The sequence below is a fragment of the Oryctolagus cuniculus genome, chromosome 4 (genome assembly GCF_051225735.1).
Source record: "Oryctolagus cuniculus isolate XC-2025 breed Fujian yellow rabbit chromosome 4, ASM5122573v1, whole genome shotgun sequence".
Taxonomy (NCBI): domain Eukaryota; kingdom Metazoa; phylum Chordata; class Mammalia; order Lagomorpha; family Leporidae; genus Oryctolagus; species Oryctolagus cuniculus.
In genome coordinates, this window is record NC_142870.1 from 82,094,129 (window position 1) to 82,120,955 (window position 26,827).

Sequence of the window (26,827 nt, forward strand, 5' to 3'; positions counted from 1 at the left end):
TTTCAATTACATAAGCCTTTATTATTTAGTCCATGCCTAATCACATAAATAAGTCTCCAGAAAATTGTAGTCCTAATTCACTAAAGAATGCAAGAAATGATGGAAATGATTGAAATAGAGACCTCTAACATTTCTTTTTTCTTTGGTTAGCTCCTTAATGTTTTTTTTTTTTTTTTTTTTGACAGGTAGAGTGGACAGTTGAGAGAGAGACAGAGAGAAAGGTCTTCCTTTTGCCGTTGGTTCACCCTCCAATGGCCGCCGCTGCAGCCGGCGCACCGTGCTGATCCGATGGCAGGAGCCAGGAGCCAGGTGCTTTTCCTGGTCTCCCATGGGGTGCAGGGCCCAAGCACCTGGGCCATCCTCCACTGCACTCCCTGGCCATAGCAGAGAGCTGGCCTGGAAGAGGGGCAACCGGGACAGAATCCGGCGCCCCAACCGGGACTAGAACCCGGTGTGCCGGCGCCGCAAGGTGGAGGATTAGCCTATTGAGCCACGGCGCCGGCTCAGCTCCTTAATGTTTTAAACAAGGCAGCCTGAAAGGGTGAGATAGATTAAATTTTAAAGATTGGGGCTGGTGCTGTGGCGTAGCAGGTAAAGCTGCTGCCTATGCTGCCGGCATCCCATACAGGCGCCGGTTCTAGTCCTGGCTGCTCCATTTCCAATGCAGCTCTCTACTGTGGCCTGGGAAAGCAGTAGAGGATGGCCCAAGTCCTTGGGCCCCTGCACCCATGTGGGAGACCAAGAAGAAACTCCTGGATCTTGGCTCCGGATTGGCTCAGCTCCAGCTATTGCGGCCAGTTGGAGAGTGAACCAGTGGATGGAAGACCTCTGTCTCTCTCTGCTTCACCTTCTCTCTCTGTGTAACTCTAGCTTTCAAATAAATATCTCACCAGGGAGCTGGAGTCAGAAAACCCAATATATGCAACTCAAAAAAAGTAGAAGGCAATAAAAAAGAGAAAGCATAGGAGTATAGTTGAGTTGGAGAGAAAGAAAGTTATTGGCTCCCATTAGGAAGAAATAACTACTGGCTACTCTGAATGTAACTATTGTCAATTAATGTTTTTGTTTCTGTTTTTAAATAAACCATGATCAGAGCAAAGATTTTCCTATTTAGAAACTTATTTGCTAGGGGTCAGTGTTGTAGATATTTTGCAGCATTTAGAAGAGAATCATTTGAGGATTTTATTCTTCTCAAAATGCTGTATGATGACAAGTAACATATAAATAAGACTTAGCCACACCACTGTTTTACCTGTAAGCTTGGGGCTACTACACTATTTTTAAACTTAAAGTAATTATTTGTTAACATTTAGTTAAATGGCACAATAGAACTAAAACTTGCTACTAAAGATGGTTTCCCCAGGGATGCACTAAAAACTTGGCACTATCTTACGGTGTTCTACAGAGGCTTAAAAGTTGCAGTTGCCGGGCATGATGAATTTGGATAAGTCTACTTCTCAATTTAGTCCTCTGATTTAATTATTTCTAAATAATTCCAAAAGTATAATATAAAATGAATTTTAATATGAGTTTTATTAATGGCTAAAAAAGATGAAATGGTTATAAGTCTACATCTACAATAGAAACCAGGTACATAATGTATTTTTTCAATGTCCTACAATTTGTCTGACTAAATAAATGGTTTAGATTATTATCTTTGCCCAGGAAAGCAACATTACTTCTTTATACTATCTAGACCAATGTGGTCTCAGAGAAATAGAATACAAGCCACAAAAGAGAACCACATGTGTAATTTTAAATTTTCAAGAAGCCACATTACAAAAAAAAAAGTAAAAATGAAGTGACATTAATTTTAACAATGTGTTTTGTTTTCTCAGTATAACTAAATGTTATTTCAACATGAGTGTGTTTCAAAACGTTTCTGGAAAATAGAATGAAAAGGTAAGTTTAATTTGATGTCAAAAAACCCATGTACAGTTTTTCTGTAAGACATATTTTTTTTTTGACAGGCAGAGTTAGACAGTGAGAGAGGGAGAGAGAGAGAGAGGTCTTCCTTCCGTTGGTTCACTCCCCAAATGGCTGCTCTGGCCAGAGCACTGTGCTGATCCGAAGCCAGGAGCCAGGTGCTTCCTCCTGGTCCCCCATGTGGGTGCAGGGCCCAAGCACTTAGGCCATCCTCCGCTGCGTTCCTGGGCCACAGCAGAGAGCTGGCCTGGAAGAGGGGCAACCGGGACAGAACCAGCACCCCAACCGGGACTAGAACCCAGAGTGCCGGCACAGCAGGCGGAGGATTAGCCTAGTGAGCCGCGGTGCCAGCCATAAACCTAACTTTTAATTCTATTTTCCACAAACTTTTGAAATATCTTTGTATAATGAATACAAAATATCAATTATATTTTATATTCTTTTTTTTCCCTTAAAATATTTATTTATTTACTTGAAAGTCCTGAGTTTCAGAGAGAGAAGGAAAGACAGAAGGACCCTCCATTCACTGGATCACTCCCCAAATGGTCCCAACAGGTTGAGCTAGGCAGGCCAAAGCCAGAAGCCAAGAACTGCAGAGAAGTTTCCCTCTTGGGTAGCAGGGGACCCAAGTACTTGGGCCACCATCTGCCGCCTTCCTAGCCTCATGAGCAGGGAGCTGGATTGGAAGTAGAGCAGCTGGGACTTGAACCAGCACTCTAATATGGGATGATGGTGTTGCAAGCAGCTATTTAAACTACTGCACCACAATGCTGGCCTCTATATTCTTTTTTCATATGAAGTCTTCAAAATCTGTTGTGTATTTTACACTAACAGTGCCTCTCAATACAGAAAAGCCACATTTCCAATGAGGGATATCTACTGGTGGCTAGTGGCTACCATTTTGGAAAACACAGATCCAGATACTTTAAGTCTTAAGTGAACTAATGGGAAAGATATTTCACCTGAGAACAAAATTAAGAGAAAATTATTGAAATGAGAATGGCATGGTAAGTGACAGGTATGAAAAAAGAGCATAAAATGACATAGAAAACAAAGACAGCCAACCAGTAAATTGAAATAATCATTCAGGGATAAAAGCTCTTTTCAGAAAATACCTGAGTCGCAAATCAAAGTCTTTTCTAATTTGTAAATTACTCAGAAAATGTAAACATTACTATTTAGTAAGTCAAACTAAAGCAATATGGAACAGAATGCTAAAACTGAGAGTCTGTGTTACAGGACAGGTACTGTGGCCCAGCACGTTAAATAGCCTGCTTAGGACATCTGCATTCCATATCAGAGAGTCCCTGCTAGTCTACTTCTAATCCAGCACCCTGCTAATTTGCCTGGGAAGGCAGTGGATGATGGTCCAAGTACCTGGGCTCCTGTCACCCACATGGGAGACCAGGATGGAGCCCCTGGATCCTGGCTTCAGCCTGGCCCAGCCAAAACTATTGCAGCCACTTGGGGAGTGAACCAGTAGAAACTCTTTTGCTCTTTCCTTGGTCTCTCCCTCTCTATCACTCTGCCTTTCAAATAAGTAAAACTTAAAAAAAAAAATTCCAGAATTTTAAATGTTAGAATAAGAAAAACTGGGATTCAGATGCCCTTGAAGAGCATATTCCAGATGAAAGAAAAATAAACAGTAAGTAATGCACTGAATTACTGAAAAACATCAGACAATGACTACAGGAAGAATCTTAAACAGGGAGAATGGTACTTTAAAAGAACATCATGGTTAAATCAAGATGAACAAAGATCTGTTTCTGGTGAAATTGCCTCTATTAAAGTTTCTTCCAAAAGTAAAAACAAAAGACAAACTATGTTTTTTTGTTTTTTTTTTTTTTTAAACTCTATGTTTTAATTGCAAGCCTGGGGGCTGGTGCTGTGGCGCAGTAGGTTAATCTTCCACCTGCAGTGCTGGCACCCCATATGGATGCCGGTTGTAGTCTTGACTGCTCCTCTTCCAATCCAGTTCTCTGCTATGGCTTGGGAAAGCAGTAGAGGATAGCCCAAGTACTTGGGCCCCTGCACCCACATGGGAGACCAGAAAGAAGCATCTGGCTCCTGGCTTTGGATAGACGCAACTCTGGCTGTTGCAGCCATTTGGGGAGTAAACCAACAGAAGGAAGACTTTTCTCTCTGTCTCTCCCTCTCACTGTCTGTAACTCTACCTCTCAAATAAATAAATAAAATCTTAAAAAAAAAAAAAAAAAAAAAAAAGAATTGCAAGCCTGAAAACAGAGACACTGAACTTTAATACCAAGAGAAAATAAAATTTTTTCAGCCATTATGAAGTCTTTAAAAGAAGAGTAAAGCAGCTATGGGCACACCAAAAAAGGACATGCGAAAAAGACTACTTAAAAAAGTTAAAGTGATTATTAAGACTTCAGATGTCATTGGAATTATGTTTACCTCCACCGTTTGTTACTACTAAGCTGTTGTGATTCTCTTGGTACTGGCTTTCTCTTCTTAGTCTCTGCTCTTTAGTAATCTCTGCTACTCGAAGAGGCAGATCTGAAAATTCATCTGTAGGCTTAAAAAAATAGAAACATTTTAATAAAAACAATTTCTAATTTTACTTTACAAGCATGTAAAGTATGGGCATGTTATAAACTCATTGAAACTTACATTTGAGAAGAAACAGCAAAAACTTTGGTGACAGTTGTACCACAATGTGAACACTTAATGTAGTGAAATGTACACTTAGAAATGGTTAAAATGGTTAATTTTATATTATGTATATTTTACCACAATTTTAACAAAAAAGAAGAAACAGAAGTTTTCATGGCTCTGTAAACACAGTATGTACATAAGGCATCTATGTATATGTATCTGTATGTATAGTGCCACATTATGTACACTGCCACCCAGATACCCATACACTAGCCATTCCCAAGTACAAATGGGCTGTGGTCTAAAATTAATTTGTTTTGAACTCTTAATGAAACAGTGTTAAAAGTGCTAGGCTACCGGCTTTTTTAACAAAAGTTTTTGTTGCTATTTATTCTAATTTATAGCTAAAATATACTTCGGTGACTTAGAAAAGCAGAAAATACAGGATCAAGAGTTAAAACAGAAAAATAATAGCTAAGAAAGTTATTTATCTTGAGCGTGTGGATATTTTTCTCTAAGGTTCCTGTCATTTGCTTCCTCAATTTCCAGCACCTTTCTACTACCTCTGCTCAAGATGATACAACTCCTCAAATTTTAGGCCTCAGGTTTAATTTGCTCAGCTCCTGTTTGGCTTTCCATGGTATGAAATTATTTGTACCATGAGGTAAGAAGCATGTAAAAATAAAAGCACATGGTAAAGAGATGGTAAATAAACAGAAAGCCATTTTGAATGGTAGGACTATATGGGAATTTTGTCCCTCTCTTGACATTTTTATATTTTATGTAATAAGAAATTGAGTCCCATTAAGATACTTTCCACTTTAAATCATTTGATTTTTTTTCTTCCTCAGGAGTGGTAACACACAGAATAGGAGAAACACTTACCTCATTCCCTGACCATCTTTTATCACCACTGTCCACACTGTTGAAACCGGAATCTAGGGCTCCATAAGAGCGACTTGAGTACAGTTCTTCATGACTGCCAAAAAGAGACTTTACTTGTTACTGTAAAGTATGTATTTTAAAAATTAACATTTGAGGGGACCAGCATAGCAGGTAAAGCTACCAACTGCAATGCTGGTATCCCAAAAAGGTGCAAGTTCATGTCCCTGCTAATGGCTGGAAAAAGCAGAAGAAGATGGCCCAAGTACTTGGGCCCCTACCACCCACATAAGAGACAAGGATGAAGTTCCTGATTTCTGCCTTCAGCCGTGCTTAGCCCCGGCCATTGCGGCCACTTGTGGAGTGAACCAGCGGATGGAAAATCTCTCCCCCTCTACCCCTATAACTCTTTCAAATAAATACATAAATCTTTTTTTTTTTTTTTTTTTTTTTTTTTGACAGGCAGAGTGGACAGTGAGAGAGAGAGATAGAGAGAAAGGTCTTCCTTTTGCCGTTGGTTCACCCTCCAATGGCCGCCGCGGCTGGCGCACCGCACTGATCCGATGGCAGGAGCCAGGTACTTATCCTGGTCTCCCATGTGGTGCAGGGCCCAAGGACTTGGGCCATCCTCCACTGCACTCCCAGGTCACAGCAGAGAGCTGGCCTGGAAGAGGGGCAACCGGGACAGAATCCGGCACCCCGACCGGGACTAGAACCCGGTGTGCCGGCGCCGCTAGGTGGAGGATTAGCCTAGTGAGCCGCGGAGCTGGCAATACATAAATCTTGAAACAATTAATGTTTGAAATAAACCAGATGAATTCTGACTAATAAACATTTTCAAGGCACTTAGCTACCTATTAAGCCTAACTGGATATTTTTAATTTTTAATACGAAAATACAAATAGAAATAAACAAAATAGTACGAGCCCCATGTATTTATCATCCAGCTTCAAAAATGCTGTCATTCTACAACTCTTATTTCATCTATGCCTCCACCCATTTCCTTTATCCCACTCAACTGTTTTCCCTTTTAAAATATTTATTTATTTATTTGAGAAGCAGAGAGACAGATCAAGCTTTCCATTTGTTGATCCACCCCTCCATGCCTGCAATGGCTATGGCAAGGCTGGGCCAAAGCTGGGAAGCAGGAACTCAATGAAGGTCTCCCATGTATTAGGTAGGAATCGAATTACTTGAGTCACCACTGCTGCTTTCCAGGGCCTGCATGGCAGAAAGCTGGAGCTGGGGATCAAACCCAGGTACTCCAACATGGGACACAAGCTTCTTTTTAATTCCTAGGCTTAAGTGCCCACCCATTTTTACTTTTAACAGCCATCAGCTATTTTTTTTAAAGTAAAATTTACATACATGGAAATGCACACATTTTAGCATGTATATTTTATAGCATATACCTAAATCATGATATAGAACTTTTCTACTTTGGTACCAAGTTTCATACATCCTTTCCTGGCTAATTTTTCTCACCCTGCCTGCCCCTGTGTGGTCCTCAGAGACAACCATCACTCTGACTTTTCCACCTCAGATTAATGTGAAAGGCTCAATAATTGTCCCCAAAAATGCCTGCCTCCCAATCCTTAGAACTTTTGAGTATGATACCTTCTAAGACAAAGAGAACTAAGGATGAAGATAGAAATAAGGACTGCTTTTCAGCTGACCTTAAAATAGCAAGATTACTCTGAATTTTATTTTAAAATGGGCCCAATATAATCACAAGGTCTTTGAAAGTAGAAGAGGGAAGCAAAAGAGAAGGTCAGTGTGATGTGATGCTGACTCAAAGAAGGAAGGAGCCATGAGCCAGGAAAGGCAGACAGCCACTAGAAGTCAGAAAAGACAAGGGAGCAGATTCTACTCAGAGCCCACAGAAAGGAATGCAACCCTATCAGCATCTTGATTTTAGCCCGATGAAAACGCATTAGACTTCTGACTTAGAGAACCGGAAAATAAAATTAGTTTTGCTTATTTGAAAACTTAAAAAAAATAAAATAACTTTCTGTCTGGCTTTTTTTGTTCAGTATCAAGTCAGTGAAAGTCATGATGTTCTTTTAATCACTAACTTTCCTTGGTATGAATACAGTTTTAAGAATCCACTTTCAGATGATGGGCACGTAGATTGTTTGCAGTTTGGTGTTATGGTGAATAAAGCTGCCATGAACATCAGTGACAAAGTCTTGTATGAACATTTGCTTCCATTGCTCTGGGTAAATGCCTTGGAGTAGAGGAGTGAGTTATATGGTATTAGGATTAGCTTTTTAAAAAACTGCCAGATCTGTTCTCAAAAGTAGTCAAACATTTCTACCATAAATGTTATTTGTGTTACAGTTGCCAATATGTTAATGTTAGTCAAAATTTTAACTATTCTGGTGAGTCAAAGTAGTATCACACTATCTCACTGTGATTTTAATTTGTATTTCTCCGATGACTAGTGATGCTGAATATTTTACTGTACGCTTATTGACCATTCATATGATCTTTTTTTAAGTTTTATTATTATTTGAGAAGTAGAGTTACAGACAAGAGAGGGAGAGACAAAGAAAGGTTTTCCACCCACTGGTTCACTCCCCAAATAGCTGCAATGGCCAGAGTTGGGCCGATCTTGGGTACAGGGGCCCAAGAACTTGGGCCATCCTCTGCTGCTTTCCCAGACCATCAGCAGAGAGCTGGATTGGAAGAGGAGCAGCCGGGACACCAATCAGTGCCCATATGGGATGCCGGCAGCACAGGCACTGTGCCTTTGTACCACCACATACCTGCCTTTAGTTCTCTCAGTCATAAATATCAGGACCGAGGATGTTGTTGGTGATCATCTTCCATCAGTATGTATGATCTGTATACTTGTATAAATATACTAATATTTATTAGTATATTTAATTATATATTAAATATATTATTTAATATTAATTTGTATTAATTTGTGTTTTAACATTCAGATTGGAGATGTTTTCCATCTCCTTCAAAGTATCTATGTAACTCTTTAATAGCCAGACCAAAAACCTTAGAACCTCACCTACAAGGTTATCTTTCATAACTTTAAACACAAGAAAAATACAAGGGAAGCAACGTTTCTGTGATTAAATTCACTGTTCTTTAATTTCATAAATATCTGTCAAGCACTTGAGCTAGGGATAAGGTAGTGAAGAAGAAAGGCATGGTCTGTACCAAAGGATAGACAAAACCCTGTGGAGGAACAGTTTATTTACCTGACAAATTATGTTTTGTACAACTGAAATTTTCAGACAGTTTGAGTTTGTTCCTTTACACTATAAACACTTAAATCTTTCATTTCAATAATTTCTGATACAAGCTTAAATTTAGAATGCAAATTTCACTTCTGAAAATGATATGTATTTAATATAACATTTTCTTAATGAGCATTACTTTTTTTATTTTGTTATTTTTTTTTTGCAACCTCACTTTTTATAAGGAAGCCGTGGGCTTTCATCGGCTTAGGCAGTCTTTTTAGAAAATGAAAAGGCCAGGGCCGGTGCTGTGGCTTAGCAAGTAAAACCACCACTTGCAGTGCTGGCATCCCGTAAGGGTGCCGGTTCAGGTCCTGGGTGTTCCACTTCTGATCCGGCTCTCTGCTGTGGCCTGGGAAAGCAATAGAAGATGGCCCAAGTCCTTGGGCCCCTGCACCAGTGTGGGAGACCTGGAAGAAGCTCCTGGCTCCTGGCTTCGGATCGGCATAGCTCCAGCCATTGCAGCCAATTGGGGAGTGAACAAGTGAATGGAAGACCTCTCTCTCTCTGCCTCTCCTTCTCCTTCTCTCTCTATGTAACTCTGACTTTCAAGTAAAATAAAATAAATCTTAAAAAAAAAAAAAAAAGGCCTCAACTTGCAGGAACGTAATCCCTCCTACAGCAGGGAAAAGGAACCACAGGCCAGTCACCTCCACACCCATGTCTCCTCTGCCTGTGTCTGCACCACAGCACCACCATGCTGCTCTCTGTGGGCCCAAGGAAGAGACGCTCTCGGAGGCTGCGCCCTGAGGAGCTGTGGCCCAGAGGCAAGCACCCAGGCTGTGCTCCTCCCCATGTGAAAAAGGGGTTTGGGTCATGGGGCAAGTTCTCTGAGGGCTTCTCAGATCTCTGCAGGTGAAGGTAGGAAGAATGTATGTGGTCCAAAAACCCAAACGGAAGAGCCTTCAGGGTCGTGGCAAGGTCCAAAGGTATGGAGAGCCTGGCGGAGTGTGGGAGAGGCCATGCCCAGGACGGGGTCCCAGAGGAGACAGCCGTGAATGAGTATTAATTATTATAATCTTTGTAGTACAGTAATAACTTAAAATATTGAAAAAGGAAGGGTTATTTGCATATATGCCTAATGATATAAAACTGCCTGTTTTCAGAGCTTTGATTTTTTAAATATCTTACCAGAATTATGAAGAACAGCATATGGATATTAAAAATATCTGTAAGAGTCATGGCTTTTAAAAACATTGAGACATTATTAGTACTTCCACAGCACCCTTAGCCCCTTTCACAAGACATCTTCATGTCCTTCTTTCAGAGTTAAACATTAGAAATTTTGGGTTTATCATGTGCCTGCTTGTTAGATTTTTTTGTCTTCAATTTTTTTTTTTTTTTTTGACAGGCAGAGTGGACAGTGAGACAGAGAAAGGTCTTCCTTTTTGCCGTTGGTTCACTCTCCAATGGCCGCCCTGGAAGAGGGGCAACCGGGACAGAATCCGGCACCCTGACTGGGACTAGAACCCGGTGTGCCGGCGCCACAAGGCGGAGGATTAGCCTAGTGAGCCGCAGCGCCGGCCAAATTAATTTTTGTACTTATAAATATGTCTGCTTTTGTAAACTCTATAGCCATGGATATTTGTTAATCTGTTTTAAAAAAGGAAACTAAGAAACAAGGTCAGGGCTGGTGCTGTGGTACAGAGGGTTAAACATTCTGGAGTGCAAGCATCCCAAATGGGCCCCGGTTTGAGAACTGGCTGCTCCACTTAATGATACAGCTCCCTGCTAATGTGCCTGTGAAAGCAGAGAGGATGGTCCAAGAGCTTGGGCCCTATCCATGTGGGAGACCTGGATGAAGCTTCTGGCTCCTGGACTTGGCCTGGCCTACCCCTGGCCATTGTGGCCATTTGGGGAATGAAGAAGGGATGAAGATCTTTCTGCCTCTCCCTCTCTTTAATTCTTACTTTCAAATAAATGTCTTAAAAAAAAAAAAAAAAGCAAGCTCATTAGCACTGATTTTTAAGCAAAAATCAGCAGATTCCAAGAGAAGACCTGAGGGGTTCTCTGTTGAGTACAGTTCATGAGCATTAGTGCATCTTCACTGGGACATCTATCTTGCCTGTTTCAAGGCCTCGGATTTAATTCCTGTTACTGAAGATTATTTCATATGGTTTGGTCTGCCAAGTAGATGACCTTATAAGTCATGTGCTATGGAGCAGAGGGATTCACAGTCTAAAAGATACTGAAGTGATGTTAGTAGTAAAAAATTCAACCTCTTCAACTCCCTGTGGGAAAAAAAAGCCCAAAAAGTGCAAATGACTTGCCTTAAGTCACAAGCTTGTAAGCAACAGAGCTAAAGTTAAGAAGACTGGCATTCAGCTGGGGACTCCCCAGGGGACACTGGCAATGTCTAGAGACATTTTGTTTGTCACACTTAAGAGGGTGCCACTGGTATCTAGGAGGCAAAGCCCAGACATGCTGCTAAAATTCTTAAAATACACGGGACAACACAACAAAGAATAATCTGGCCTAAAACATCAATTATGCCAAGGCTGTTAAATCATGACTTAGAACTACACTTTCTCAGATCGATGTAATCAACTTTACACTTAACACAAGCATTCTGAGAATAACAGTGCTAAAACAGGATAATTATCTTTAGTCAAACTTTCAAACAAATTTAGATACAGTTTGCATCCTGTGCAAGAATATAATAGATAAAAGAATAAGAACATACTCACCAGGAGCCAAAACCCAAGGGTCTCCTATCGTAATCTGGTAGATCAGGAGCAATCTTACAAGCTTGTATGTTCAGGTACTTAAAGATGTGGATTTTGCCTTTTATGCATATCTAAAGAAAGTAATACATAAAGGTAATTAAATTACTATGAGTCTAAAACATATATTCTTTTACTGTAGTGAGCTTTTTACATAATATAAACAGGATACAAGACATTTCTGTCAAGTATGTACAATAATTTTTTAAAAGTTTTATTTATTTAAAAGGCAGAGTTGCAGAGAGAGAATGGGGGGGGGGGGCGGGGCAGATAGAGAGGTCTTCCATCTGCTGGTTCACTCCCCAAATGGCCCCAGTGGCCAGAGCTGGGCCAGACAGAAGCTAAGAGCCAGCAGCTCCATCCGGGTCTCCCAGAGCAGTGTTATTTAAGTATTTAACTGGTAAATATAAGTTTATATTTTCTAATCACTTATAAGTTTCAGTAACACACAAAATAGATAAATAATAATTACACTATTAGAATACTACATAAGCTTATAATGCTCATTAGTTATATATAATCAATGATTTAAAGAATTTTTCCTCAATAAATTATACTGGTAACTTTCGCCTTTAGGAATCCAACAATCATACATGATTATGCTTTTCATTCTGTTTTCTGTAATAAAGAGAGCAAGAAATGATGAAATATTACAGTCATATACATTTCTGTTGCTACCTATTGTAAACGTCAAATTCTTTAAAGTTTATGAGACCCTTTTACTATTATTAAGTTTAGTAATAAGGTTTTTTTTTTTTAATATTTTATTTATTTATTTTTGAAAGGTAGGATTACAGCCAGTGAGAGGGAGAGACATAGAGAAAGGTCTTCCATCCACTAGCTCACTCCCCAAATGCCCGCAACGGCTAGAGCTGGGCTGGTCCAAAACCAGGAACTGGGAGCCTCTTTAGGGTCTCCCATGCAGGTCCAGGGGCCCAAGTGCTTGGGCCATCTTCTACTGCTTTCCCAGGCCATAGCAGAGAGCTGGATTGGAAGAGGAGCAGCCGGGATTTGAACTGGTGCCCATATGGGATGCTGGCGTCACAGGTGGAGGATTAACCTACTGTGCCACAGAGCCAGCCCATAGTCATAAGGTTTTAGTTATCAGGGCCAGCACTTTGGCACAGTAGCTTAAATCACACCCAAGCTGGTTTGAGTTCTGGCTGCTCCACTGCCTATCCAGCTCTCTGCTAAAGAACCTAGGAAAGCAGCGGAAGATGGCCCAAGCACTTGGGCCCCTGCACCCATGTGGGAGACCCAGATAAAGGTCCTGACTCCTGGCTTTGCTCTGGCCCAGCCCTGGCCGTTGTGGCCATTTGGAGAGTGAACCAGTGGATGAAGATTCTCCCTCTCTCTCTCCTTCTCTGCCTCTACCTCTCTCTCTCTCTTTCTCTCTGTAACTCTGCCTTTCAAATAAATAAATAAATCTTAAAAAAAAAAAAAACATTTAAAAAAAAGAACTTAATTTCTAACCAGCAGATAATTGTGCATAATTAAATTTCAAATTTCATCCTTATTCAAGAAAAGCCTGTAACATACTTCCACTCTGATTTACCTGTGCAGGAGGCGACTGTAGTGGATTGTTATCTAGGGTTATCATTTGGAGGTGCCGCAGGTTCCGATAACAGACAGGGATTGTTGTAATTTTATTGCATGAGAAGTCTAACCGTATCAAAGGCAACTCTGCCAGCTCTGCATGAAGGTAGAACAGAAATGAATAAAGAATGATATTTTAAAACTAGGAAGTTTTTACAAGAGTTTCTAGTTAAATATGGTGGGTTTAACAGGTACTTAGTTCCATTCTCTCTTCATGATTAACTGATGTGATAAAATGGTGTTAAATAAAATCCAGCTGCCTACAGATATGAATACCAGTAAAAAGAGAGTGGTTTGACTTCCTCCCCCACAATCCTCACACCCTGCCTCCCAGAAAGTCTCAGAAGCTAGAGCCTCTGGTATCAAAAAGGTGAGGATGAAAGAGGAATGAGATGACAGTCTACATAAGGAGTAGATGGCTCACACAGGTGGAGCACTGTCCCTCCAGTCAGAATCAGCAAATGATTTTCCAGTGAAACTGAATCAAAATGTTCTAAACTCAGGGACCCCAGGTATAGTGGAAAGTCACAATAAGTTGTCACTTGAAAATGGAGGACATAAGTGAAAGTTTACACACTTACTAATACCTTAGCACCATCTCACCCTACCCCACCTCATCCCCAGTTCTTGAATGCTAGTAGTTAGGAATACACACAATAACATAGGAGAAATGGGACATCTTCCTCTTAAGAAACTACAAAGTCCTACACAAAAGACTACAGACACCAATTCGGAATTTTTCCTAATAAAATATTTCTCTTGCTGCTTAATTATCATTATACAATTTCTGCCCAATATACTCAGAATTTCTCATTAGTTATAACCAGACAGCATATGACCCACAGGTATTCAGAGAAGTCTGACATGTTAAGATGGAAATCAAACAAACCAGCCAACTGAAAAAAGGAACTCAGAAGAAACAGGTAACATGTAAGAAATAGAATAAAATTTTCAAAGGCTATAATTAATACCATTAATTTCAGAGAAATAAGATACTAAACAAGTAAAATAAGAAAGGAATGATTAAAACAAAACAGAATACAAAGAGTCTTAGAAATGACATACATGTCAGAATCTAAAACTTCAGAACAGTTGGGCAACAAATGGTTAGAATATGACAAATGAATGACAAAAAGGGTAAGAAATATCATGGAGGAGAGGGTCAGTGTTGCGGCATGACAGGTTAAGCTTGTGATGCCAGCATCCATAGAGTTCAGGTTTGAGTCCCAGTTGTTCCACTTCTGATCCAGCTTCCTGCTAATGTGTCCAAGGAAAGCAGCAGAAGATGGTCCCTGCCACTCACAAGGGAGACCAAAATGGAGTACAAGGCTCATGGCTTCAGCTGTTGTAGTCATTTGGGGAGTGAAACAGCAGATGGAAGATCTCTCTGTGTACCTCCCTCTCTCTAACTCTGCTTTCAAGTAAATAAATAAATCTTTAAAAAACATATCATAGGGGCTGGCGCTATGGCACAGCAGGTGAAAGCCCTGGTCTGCAACACCAGCATCCCATATGTGTGCTGGTTTGAGTCCTGGCTGCTCCATTGCCAATCCAGCTCTCTGCTGATGGCCTGGGAAAGCAATAGAAGATGGCCCAAGTCCTTGAGACCCTGCACCTGCATGGGAGACCTGAAGGAAGCTCCTAGCTTCAGATCGGTGCAACTCCAGCAGTTGTGGCCAATTGGGGAGTGAACCAGGGGATGGGAGATCTCTCTCTCTCTCTCTCTGCCTCTGCTTCTCTGTAACTCTGGCTTTCAAATAAATAAATCTTTTAAAAAAAAATCATGCCATCTGAAAAAAACAAAACCATATCACAGGATCAAAGAGGTCTAAAATTCAATCAACAAATATTCCAGAAAGAGAACAGAGAAACCAAAAGAGAGGAAATGATCAAGAACAATAAAACAATTTCCCTGAATGAGAAAATGAATCCTTGATTTGGAAAGAGGTCCACCAAATAACTAGCATACTGAATTAAAACAACTTATACTTTGGCACATCATCACAAAATTTCAGAGAACAGAAAAAAAAATCTTAAAATCTTTCAGAGAGATAGCAAACAAGGAACTGGGATTACAAACGGCAGACTGTCAATCATCCATTTTTATCACTGGAAGTTACAAGTGAAAAAAGACTGAAAACTCCTGAGAAAACTTTCTCAACCTAGAATCTATAATCAAACAAGTTACGAAGAAAAAAGAGATTGAGAGGCTGGTGCTGTGGTACAGCGGGTTAACACCTGGCCTGAAGTGCCGGCATCCCATATGGGCGCTGGTTCGAGACCCAGCTACTCCACTTGCAATCCAGCTCTCCGCTATGGCCTGGAAAAGCAGTAGAAGATGGCTCAAGTCCTTGGGCCCCTGCACCCAAGTGGGAAACCCGGAAGAAGCTCCTGGCTCCTGGCTTCGGATCAGTGCAGCTCCAGCCGTTGCGGCCAATTGGGGAGTAAACCAGTGGATGAAGACTTCTCTCTCTCTCTCTCTCTCTCTGCCTCTCCTCTCTCTGTGTAACTCTTTCAAATAAATAGACAAATCTTAAAAAAAAAAAAAAAGAAAGAAAAAAGATTGATTGATTGATTGATTTGAGAGAGAAAGAGACACAGAGAAATATCTTCAATCAGCCAGCTCTAGGCCAAGCCAAAGCCAGCAGCTAGGAATTCCATCCATGTCTCCCACAGGGGTGGTAGGGACCCATCTTCCATTGCTTTCCCAGGCGCATTGGCACAAAGGTGGATTGGAAGCAGAGCAGATGTAACTCAAACTGGCACTCTGATATGGAACGCCAGTGTCCCAAGCAGTCTTTTAACTCGCTATATAATAATCCTGGCCCCTCAAACTAGTTGCTAATCCAGGGTGTGTATAAAGACATTTCAAATGAGGTCTCAAAAATTCTCCTATGACACAGTCTCAGGAAACTGCTAGAAGATGTTCTCCAGCAAAACAGGGAGGAAATTAATAAATAAGATGTAGAATCCAGGAATAAGAGTATTCAACATAGAACAAAGAAAACTGGGCAGCAACACTAGAGCACAACCAGTCCATTTCAGAAAGGAAATATAAGGGCTCAGTGTAGGAGATAGGCAAGCGAAAAAGTGATAGATAATTCATGTGGTTTAAGAACACTGCTGGACTCTGCTGTGGCACGGGAAAGCAGTGGAGGATGGCCCAAGTGCTTGGGTCCCTGCACCCGCGTTGGAGACCGGGAGGAAGCACCCGGCTTCTGGCTTCGGATCGGCGCAGCGCCGGCCATGGAAGGAAGACCTTTTACTCTGTCTCTCTCTCACTGTCTATAACTCTCTCTCTGTCTCTCTCTCTCACTATCTAACTCTGCCTGTCAAAAATAAATAAATACATAAAAAGAACACTGCTTGAAAAAAGAAGATGGAACTAGTTATAGTTACTTAAAAAAGCCAAGCACACAAAAAAAATGAGGAATTATTATTCTAGAAAATAACAAGATGCACAAGGAAGAAAATAAAATCAGAGTATATCATTTGAAATGGCAAGGAATACTATTTATATAATAATAAGCAAAGTGATAGCAAATAATTATTTAAACAAAAATATGATAAAACTACATTGGAAAAAGATGAGAGGAGGGAAGTAAAAGTAGAATATAGTGTTAACATGAAGAAATAAAATCCTTATCTACCCAAATAGGAAAATTATATAAATGTCAAAGACAATAATGCCAGTAATAGCATTAGAAGCACATTATTTAGAAATAAGTTAACAAATACTGCTGAAAGACTCAAAGGAGTTCAATGAAAGTAAATGATTCTGGCCACTGAAGCTGGGATGTGGGGTGGTCTGAGGCATAGGAATGCTATTATTTATTTTAAGCTTCTTAATACTGTTTGGTGCAATACTTTATTGATGAAATTTTAAATTAATTTAAAATCAAAACAATATAACAAAAGATGTACCATGATACCTACACTAAGTGTAACATGTTAAGAGACGACCAACAATCCACAGGAATTCCTATATTATCTCATGCAGCTGTTGGAATAAAGCTTTACCTGCCATTTCTATTTAACTGAATATGCTAAGATTATAATATAAGCTGTTTAAAAAACACATAGAAAACTTTGTGTGATTCACAGTTTTATTAGTAGTACACATTCAAAGTAAGATACAGAAATAAATTAGATGATAAAACTATTACTCTGTAATTGTCATTTTTTAGAAGATTTATTTATTTATTTGTAAGAGAGAGAGAAGGAGAGGCAGAGAGATGAGGGGGGGCAGGTCCTCCATCTGCTGGTTCACTCCCCAGTTGGCCACAATGGCCAGAGCTGGGCCAATCTGAAGCCAGGAGCCAGGAGCCAGGAGCTTCTTCTGGGTCTCCCACTCGGGTACAGGGAACCAAGGACTTGGGTCATCTTCTGCTGTTTTCCCAGGCCATAGCAGAGAGCTGGATCAGAAGTGGAGCAGCCAGGACCTGAACAGGTGCCCAAATGGGATGCCAGCATTGCAGGCGGTGGCTTTACCTGCTACGCCACAGCACTGGCCCTATAACTGTCATTTGAAATCCCCAATATTATTTTCATCACAACTCCAGTGTTTTCATTAGTTGATTTCAAATTATGTAAGTATTATTACATGAGTAAATCTTTAAAGATTAACCACAGTAGGTGGAAATTCTAGGTTAAAAGATCATGTGTCGGGGCCAGTGCTGTGGTGTAGCAGGTAAAGCTGCTGCCTGCAGTGCCAGCATCCCATATGGGTGCCTGTTTGAGTCCCAGTTGCTCCACTTCCAATCCAGCTCTCTGCTATGGCCTGGGAAAGCAGTAGAAGATGGCCCAAGTGCTTGGGCCCCTGTACCTGCGTGAGAGACCTGGAAGAAGCTCCTAGCTTTGGATCAGCGCAGTTCCAGCCGTTGCGGCTATCTGAGGAGTGAACCAGAGGATGGAAGACCTCTTTCTCTCTGTCTCTCCTTCTCTCTGTGTAACTCTGGCATTCAAATAAATAAATAAATCTTAAAAAAAAAAAAGAAAACAGGTGCTTGGGCCCTGCACCCCGTGGGAGACCAGGAAAAGCACCTGGCTCCTGGCTCCTGCCATCGGATCAGCACGGTGCGCCGGGCGCAGCGCGCCGGCCGCGGCGGCCATTGGAGGGTGAACCAACGGCAAAGGAAGACCTTTCTCTCTGTCTCTCTCTCTCACTGTCCACTCTGCCTGTCAAAAAAAAAAAAAAAAAAAAAAAAAAAGAAAAGAAAAGAAAAGATAAGATCATGTGTCAGGGCCAGTGCTATGGTGCAGGGGTTAAAGCCCCGGCATGCAGTGCTGGCATTCCATGTGGGCACTGGTTCGAGTCCCGGATGTTCCACTTCCAAGCCAGCTCTGCTGATGTGTCTGGGAAAGCAGCAGAGGATGGCCCAAGCGCTTGGGCCCCTGCACCCACATGGGAGACTGGGAAGAAGCTCCTGGATCCTGGCTTCAGATTGGCTCAGCTTCAGCCATTGCGGCCATTTGGGGAGTGAACAAGCAGATGGAAGACCTCTCTCTCTCTCTCTCTCTCTGTAACTCTTTCAAATAAATAAAACAAAACTTAAAAAAAAAAAGATCATGTATATGATTTGGGTTCTCCTGAGGATAGAACTTCATTCACACTGTTGAGCTGGTAGGAAACAAAACCAGGAAGAAATGAGGAAGATGTTGAAGAAAGGTGTGAAGGTCACTGGGCAAGTCTAGTGAGAGGAAAGATGTGCAGGATTTTGGGTAGTATGGTTGTGGTAAGAATACAAAGGTAGATTGAAAAGTTACTTTTTTATATATTTACTTGGAATCCAAAATGTCAAAGCTATCCTCATGTGTTATAACTAAATCTTATATTGGATCAAATTGTTTGGGTTCTACAGTGAAAGTGAAAATATCACTAGTTAATTCAACATTTATTATACATTACAAGTCATGTTTTATAGAAGAATCTAGAAAGTCATTGCCATGAAAACACCTTCTGAAGATTCTTGATCTTTCACTTGTACATTCTGAAATGTTTATGCATGAATTCCTGGGATCTGTTTCAAAATGAGGATGGGGTGGAGGAAAGTGGATGAGGGGACAGATGAAGCAAAACTGCCTGAGCTGTTAATTATTGTAGCTGAGTGACGGGGTACATGGAGTTCATTGCATATGACATTCTCCATAACAAAATTAATGCTATTCTCAATCTAATAAAATAATGGTTCTCTCCATTTTCTCTTTTCTAAGTTTTTATTTCATGAATTTGAATCTATGAAAGATAAGTATACATAATTCATCATTTTCATTATTCAAATACACATACCAGAGTTTACAGTTACCCAAAAATGACTAGTATCTCACCCCATTCATTACTCACTCTACGAATAATTTCCACACTATTAATTAGCCTCTGTTTAACATTTTCAGTGAAGTTTAAAGTTAAGTTTAGCTTAAAGTTCATGTTTAAAACAGTGCTACTTGCAGGAATGTTTATCATTATAATAAACTATCCCTTTATCAAAACATATTATATTTCCCCCAGTCACATTTATCCGGAGTTACTGATTACGTAAGTTGACAAGATCTAAAAATAGTATCGTTGGTTAATAGTGGTCAAAACTTTTCACTGCTGGCGCCGTGGCTCACTTGGCTAATCCTCTGCCTTGCGGCGCTGGCACACCGGGTTCTAGTCCCGGTCGGGGCTCTGGATTCTGTCCCAGTTGCCCCTCTTCTAGGCCAGCTCTCTGCTGTGGCCAGGGAGTGCAGTGCAGGCTGGCCCAAGTGCTTGGGCCCTGCACCCCATGGGAGACCAGGAGAAGTACCTGGCTCCTGGCTTCGGATCAGCACGATGCGCCAGCCGCAGCGCACCGGCCGCGGCAGCCATTGGAGGGTGAACCAACGGCAAAGGAAGACCTTTCTCTCTGTCTCTCTCTCTCTCACTGTCCACTATGTCAAAAAATAAAAAAAAAAATAAAAATAAAACTTTTCACTAAAGTGTTTTAAAATCTGCAATGGACCAGGTAAGATTATTAAATAAATCAATAAATCTCAAACACTAGCCCTAATTCATCAATTTTTGTCTGTGTCCATCAACCTAAGAAATCTTTAAAATGTAAATAATAATTTTCTTACCTTCAGGCAAACGGACTAAGTGATTTCTTCTTACATTAAGGTCTCTCAAGGCCTCCAGATTACCAATTTGGGAAGGTATAGTTTGAATTTCATTGCAGCTCACATCCTATTTTGAATACAAAATAAAGATACTTTTAGTATTATAAACTTTACTGCTATAAATTATCTACAAAATGAAATGAGAAGATAATACCATATGGTCTTTCCCAGTGTTAAAAAAAATATTGATTCTGTGTCCAAGAATAATTCCACAATTTTTTTAAAATTATTTATGTGAGATGTAGAATTACAGAAAGAGAGAGGGAGAGACAGAGGGAGAAGTCTTCCATCCACTGGTTCATTCCCCAAATGGCCACAATGGCTGGAGCTGGGCCGATCGGAAGCCAGGAGCTTTTTCTGGGTCTTTCATGTGGGTGCAAGAGCCCAAGCACTTGGGCCATCTTCTACTGCTTTCCCAGGCTATTAGCAGAGAGTTCGATTGGAAGTGGTGCAGCCGTGACTCAAACCAGCACCCATCTGGGATGATGGCACTGCAGGCAGAGGCTTAGCCTACTATGCCACAGCGCGGACCCTCCGTAATGTTTACTGTGTACTTAATTATTTTTTTTAGCCAGGTCAGCACTATCATAAATTATTTACATTTCTTTTTTTTTTTTTTAAGATTTATTTACTTATTTGAAACAGTTAGAGAGAGAGAGATTGACCCTTCCATCTGCTGGTTCACTCCCCAGCTAGGGCTGGGCCAGGCTGAAGCCAGTAGCCAGGAGCTTCTTCCAGATCTCCCACATTGGTAAAGGGGCCAAAGCACTTGGGCCATCTTCCACTACTTTTCTAGGCCATAGCAGAGAGCTGGATTGGAAGTGGAGCAGCCGGGACTCAAATCAGCGTCCATATGGGATGCCAGCACTGCAGATAGCAGTTTAATATGCTGCACCACAGTGCCAGCCTCAGTATTTAATTTTTAAAATTTATAGCTTTTTGGCCATTTGGGGAATGAAGCAGCAGAAGGAAGATCTCTCCTTGTCTTTCTTCCACTCTCTGTAACTCTGCCTTTCAAATAAATACAAAATTCAATATTAAAAAAAAATTACAGGTTTTTGACTGGTTCTACGTATTTTACACAGATCTACATGAATGTTGTGAGCATAACTAAAATTAAATGATTTAGGATGTGAATAGGTGGTCTAGAAAATCAGATTAATAAAAATATTGGTGGAAAAGTAGAAAAGAGTATAAAGCTTTTTAAAAAAGATTGATTTAGGATAATATTTTAATTTTATATTACTGTAATGAAACTTGAAAAAATGCAACAATGATAAAAATCATAAAGATAAAATTATTTGAGGGGCAGGCATTTGGTGCAATGGTTAAGACAATGCTTGGGATGCCCACTTCCCAAAGTAGATTGTCTAGGTTTGAGTTCTGGCTCTACTACTTTTTTTTTTGGACAGGCAGAGTGGACAGTGAGAGAGAGAGACAGAGAGAAAGGTCTTCCTTTTCCATTGGTTCACCCTCCAATGGCTGCCGCGGCCGGCGCACCGCGCTGATCTGATGGCAGGAGCCAGGTGCTTCTCCTGGTCTCCCATGGGGTGCAGGGCCCAAGCACTTGGCCATCCTCCACTGCACTCCCGGGCCACAGCAGAGAGCTAGCCTGGAAGAGGGGCAACCGGGACAGAATCCGGCACCCCGACCGGGACTAGAACCCGGTGTGCCGGCGCCGCAAGGCGGAGGATTAGCCTAGTGAGCCGCGGCGCCAGCCCTGGCTCTACTTCTGATCCAGTTTCCTGCTAATGTGTACAACTGGGAGGTGGCAGGTGATGGCTCAAGCACTTGGGCCCCTGTAACCCATGTGGGAAACCCAAAGTGAGCTCCTGACTCCCAGCTTTGACGTGGCTCACTCCAGGATGGGTACAGGCCATTGGAAACCAAACCAGCAGGCGGATGATCTTTCTCCCCTTATCCCTTTCTCCCCCTTTCAAATAAAATGAAAAAAAAAAAAAAAAAAAAGAATATGAAATAAAAATCCATGGATGATGAGTGAAATAATTCTTAACTGATTGTCATGGAAAATAATAAAGTACAAAATTCAAAATGTTGTAAACTAAGACCTCCCAGAATAATCTGTAAACCCATAATGATGTACAGCAGAAGAAAGTGCTAAGCTGTCACACTAACTCTTAAAATTCTTCCAATACATGAGTAAAAGAGTATCAGATATCTACTATTTATAAAACATCATTTATCAAAAACTTGAAAAAGCTTCAGACATTGTTTTTTAATTTTCCCAAAATATTCTTAGAGAAAACAATACCAGTTTTGCTTTTCCTACCAACAGTAACAGAAGTAGAACCAGAAGCAGCCTTCTTAGTCTAATGCTCTAGACATTAAAGTTAAAGGCATTCTAAAAAATGTTGAAAGAGCAGTTTATTTCTACTTAAAAATAAAGGGGGAGAGAGGGAAAGAGGCAACAAGGATGTTACAGAAAGACCATCAGGAGAGAATCAGGAGTCTCAGGTTACTAATTTTTACTCTGCCACAAAATCTCCCTAAGAGTGAGGGTTATCAGTTAATTTCCTTTGTGGAAACAAAAAACAGCTTCTGTGAGATATATCTTTTAAATATTTAGAATTGAGTTAGTAGGCACAAAAAACTTAAATGATTTGAAAATAAACGTAAGAATCTACAGTGTAATTTTTATAGAAAGCTTTTATTTGATAAATATAAATTTCATAAGTACAACTTTTGGATTATAGGCATTCTTCCCCCCATTCCCATCCTCACACTCCCAAACCATCCCACCTCCTACTCCCTCTCCCACCTTATTCTTCATTAAGATTTATTTTTAATTATCTTTATACACAGAAGATTAACTCTATACTAAGTAGAGATTTCAACAGTTTGCACCCACACACACACACAAAATATAAAGTACTGTTTGAAGACTAGTTTTAACATTAGTTCTCATAGTACAACACATTAAGGACAGAGGTCCTACATGGGGAACAAGTGCACAGTGACTCCTGTTGTTGATTTAACAACTAACACTCTTTATTTATGGTGTCAGTGATCACCTGAGGCTCTTGTCACTGCAGTATAATTTACCACCAGTTCATTTTATTAACCCAAGTTCTGAAGAAACAGTAACAAATACATAATTTGGTTTAATTTCCCAGATCTGACTCTCAAAACAGTAGTCTAGCATCTAGACTAGATTTGTGTGTGAATTTAAGAGTTATTTATTTCAACGACAGAGCTACAGAGAGAGAGAGTGGGAGAGACTGAGAGAGAGAGATCTTCCTTCTGCTGATTCACTCCCCAAATGGTTGCAACAGCTAGACCAGGGCCAGGCCAAAGCCAGGAGCTTCTTCTAGGTCTTCTAAGAGAGTGCAGGGGCCCAAGCATTCAGGCCATCACCTGCTGTTTTCCCAGGCCATCAGCAGGGAGGTGGATCAGAAGTGGAGCAGCCTAGATAAGAACCAGCACCCCTATGGGATGCCAATGCTACAGGTGGTGGCTCTACCTACTATGCAGCAGCTCTAGCCTCTAAGTGTGAATTTTTACAAGTAATCTCTTATATTTATAATCTATCTGCAAAAGAGTGCTCTAATTTGTGTTCTAACTAGAAAATATGTGTATTAATTTTTTGTCTCTGATAAACGTCTTTGTTAATAAACCTACAATGAATTATCCTCCCAAACCTCAATGGACATAATTGCGTTTGACCAATTCAGAAATAAAAATACGGGCTTTATAGTTAAGGTAAGCTGATTTTAAGTTCTACTTTGGCAATGTAACTTTGGGCTAATTATTTAACCTATCTGAGTACTAGTTTTCTCAGTCATAAAATCAGGATAATTTCAGTACACTTAATACTACTGTGACGGAATGAGAAATGTCTTATTCCATCATAACATAATTACTCAAGTAGTGGTTTCTTATCATTTAAAAGGAGTGGTAAGGGTCAGCACTCTGGCGAATGGGGAAAAGCCACCACCTGCAGTGCTGGCATCCCATATGGGAATCGGTTCAAGTCCCGGCTGCTCCACTTCTTCTTCTTCTTTTTTTTTTTTTTTAATTATTTTATTTATTTGACAGACAGTTACAGAGAGATGGAGAGCCAAAGAGAGAAGTCTTCCATTTCTCTGGTTCACTTTCCAAATGACTGCAAATGCCAGAACTGAGCTGATCCAAAGCCAGGAGCCAGAAGTTTCTTCCTGGTTTCCCACACACTTGGGATCTCAAATGTTTCATAATACAGAAATCACTTAATGTTGGTCAGAACATAATTCTAATGATATTTTCCCACTCTGTGTGGGCCTTTTAAACTTGTATTTTCAGGTTTTTTTTTTTTTTTTAAAGATCTATTTATTTATTTGAAAGGCAGAGTTATAGAGAGGCAGAGACAGATAGAGAGAGAGGTCCTCCACCTGGTGGTTTACTCCCCAAATGGCTACAAGAGCTGGAGCTAGGCTGATCTGAAGCCAGGAACCGGGAGCTTCTTCTGGGTTTCCTATTAAGGTGCATGGGCCCAAGCACTTGGGCCATCTTCTATTGCTTTCCCAGGCACATTAGTAGGGAGCTGGATCATAAGTGGAATGGTTGGGATTGAACCAGCGTCCATATGGGAGGCTGGTGCTGCAGGCAGCAGCTTTACCTGCTACGTCACAGTGCCGGCCCCTATAATCCTTTCTTAATTCTGTGGTAAAGCACCTGATTATTGACCATTCAGTAAAACTTCATTAGCTGATTATCAATTTTGGGAAAAACCTAAAAAAACATATCTTAAAAGATTTTTACCATGCAAGAGTATGATATGGTCTATGGAGATTACATACCAAACAACAAAATATTAACTTACAAGTTCTGTCAAATATCTGAGGTGTCCAATTTCTTCTGGAAGTGAGACCAATTTGTTATTACTAGCAATTAAGACTTTTAATGGTAAATTACACAAGTGTACTGGCAACGTTGACAGCTGGTTTCGACTAAATGGGTAAAGAGAGAAAGAGAAGAGTCAGAGCTCACTACTGAAGAAAAATTTTTCATCTTTCCCATTCTAGACTCAGTAAAATAATAAATGAGACATACAAAGAATAAACAAGACATCTTATTTGAATTTTAGCCTTCCAGTTGTAGTTTTAGGCACAGCACTGAACTCATCTGCATGTTACAAAGATTGTATATTGAGGGTCTTAATATTTCCATTACTTATCTTACAGGGTACTTGCAAAATGAATGTAAATAATAAAGTGCTATATAAACATACTTTATTAAAGTAAAATTTATATAAGAAAAAACTATCTAAAAAAGTAGTAGACAACTATCAACACTTGTTCTATAAATAAAATCATTTGCAACTTATTTGCCTCACCATTACATTATAACCAAATACACTTAAGTGACTCAAATACAGCTCCATGCAAGACAAGTGATATTCTGTGACTTCATATATTAACAAAGGAATCCTTTTATTTATATAAAAAACATGAAAATTGGAACTAAAAATAAAATAAAACACATCTTTCATTAGGATAAAAAATAAACTGAAATTTTTCTTGGGTGATTTCCCCTTCTTAATCCTTAGGATCAATTTCCTTTTTTTTTTTTTTTTTGACAGGCAGAGTGGACAGTGAGAGAGAGAGACAGAGAGAAAGGTCTTCCTTTAGCGTTGGTTCACCCCCCAATGGCCGCTGCAGCTGGCGCATCATGCTGATCCGAAGCCAGGAGCCAGGTGCTTCTCCTGGTCTCCCATGAATGTGCAGGGCCCAAGCACTTGGGCCATCCTCCACTGCCTTCCCGGGCCACAGCAGAGAGCTGGACTGGAAGAGGAGCAACCAGGACAGAATCTGGCATCCCAACCAGGACTAGAACCTGGGGTGCCAGCGCTGCAGGCAGAGGATTAGCCTATTGAGCCGCAGCGCCAGCCCAATTCCCTATTTTCAAGATCTTTTGCTGATTTAACTAATATAAACCACGAGCCTTTAATACTTTTTAATACAATAATTATTGTACTTATGGACATTTATCTGAAGGAAACAGAAAAATTAATCTTTTATATTAAAAGTTTTCTAATATTACTTTATCATGAAAACTAGAAGAAATACCAAAGAGAAAAATAGGTTTTTTATAAAGTATATAAAATGTACAACAAATTATTATATTTACAAATATTTCCAAAAAATATTTCATGACATAGGGAAAAATTCATTTAAAACTTGATTGAATGACTAAAATTCACTTAAAAACAGAAGGAAAAGAGCAATAATTATGTAACCCAGACACAACATTTTCATGAATTTCCTTTATGCTTTTCTATATTTGTGAATTTTCTCTAATGAACAGTTTTTATAGTGAAATAAAAAAAAATTCTTGTAAGATGTTAAAAAAAATAAAAGAGCTGCATAAGTGCATTATACACTTGGAACTTAATATAATAACAATACAAGGACCAAAAGAAGCAATTTCAGATCTTCTAGTCTTATTTGAAGAAGGTCATTTGAAAGTATAATTAGACAATCATTATTATAAGGCAGCTGCAAGCTTATTAGGCTAATTGCTAGTAGGGTCTGTATTTACTACAAAGCTGAAGATAAAGGGAGAAACTGCAAGTACCTTAGGAAATACTGGTAACATATCCTAACAGCATGAACAAATACTACTACTAAGAACAGATAATGTAAATATTCATAAATATTTTAGTGAAAGAGATGAGAAAAATGAAAAGACAAC

The 26,827-nt window shown here is 40.1% G+C and overlaps 1 protein-coding gene across 32 annotated transcripts in view; it reads right to left on the reverse strand.

Moving 5' to 3' along the window:
• LRCH3 (leucine rich repeats and calponin homology domain containing 3) overlaps positions 1-26,827 on the reverse strand; it is a 129,034-nt gene that overhangs the window by 47,825 nt on the left and 54,382 nt on the right. For all 32 annotated transcript variants that reach the window (XR_016233151.1, XR_016233150.1, XM_089331887.1 and 29 more), the window contains exons 3-8: positions 24,957-25,083; positions 20,099-20,204; positions 12,960-13,096; positions 11,369-11,478; positions 5,428-5,521; positions 4,342-4,462 (exon numbers count right to left, since the gene is read on the reverse strand). Coding sequence is in view for 30 of the 32 variants with exons in the window: in XM_089331887.1 (XP_089188013.1) it covers positions 4,342-4,462; positions 5,428-5,521; positions 11,369-11,478; positions 12,960-13,096; positions 20,099-20,204; positions 24,957-25,083 (695 nt within the window). In the remaining 2 variants the exon portion in view is untranslated. The remainder of the gene's footprint in view (positions 1-4,341; positions 4,463-5,427; positions 5,522-11,368; positions 11,479-12,959; positions 13,097-20,098; positions 20,205-24,956; positions 25,084-26,827) is intronic.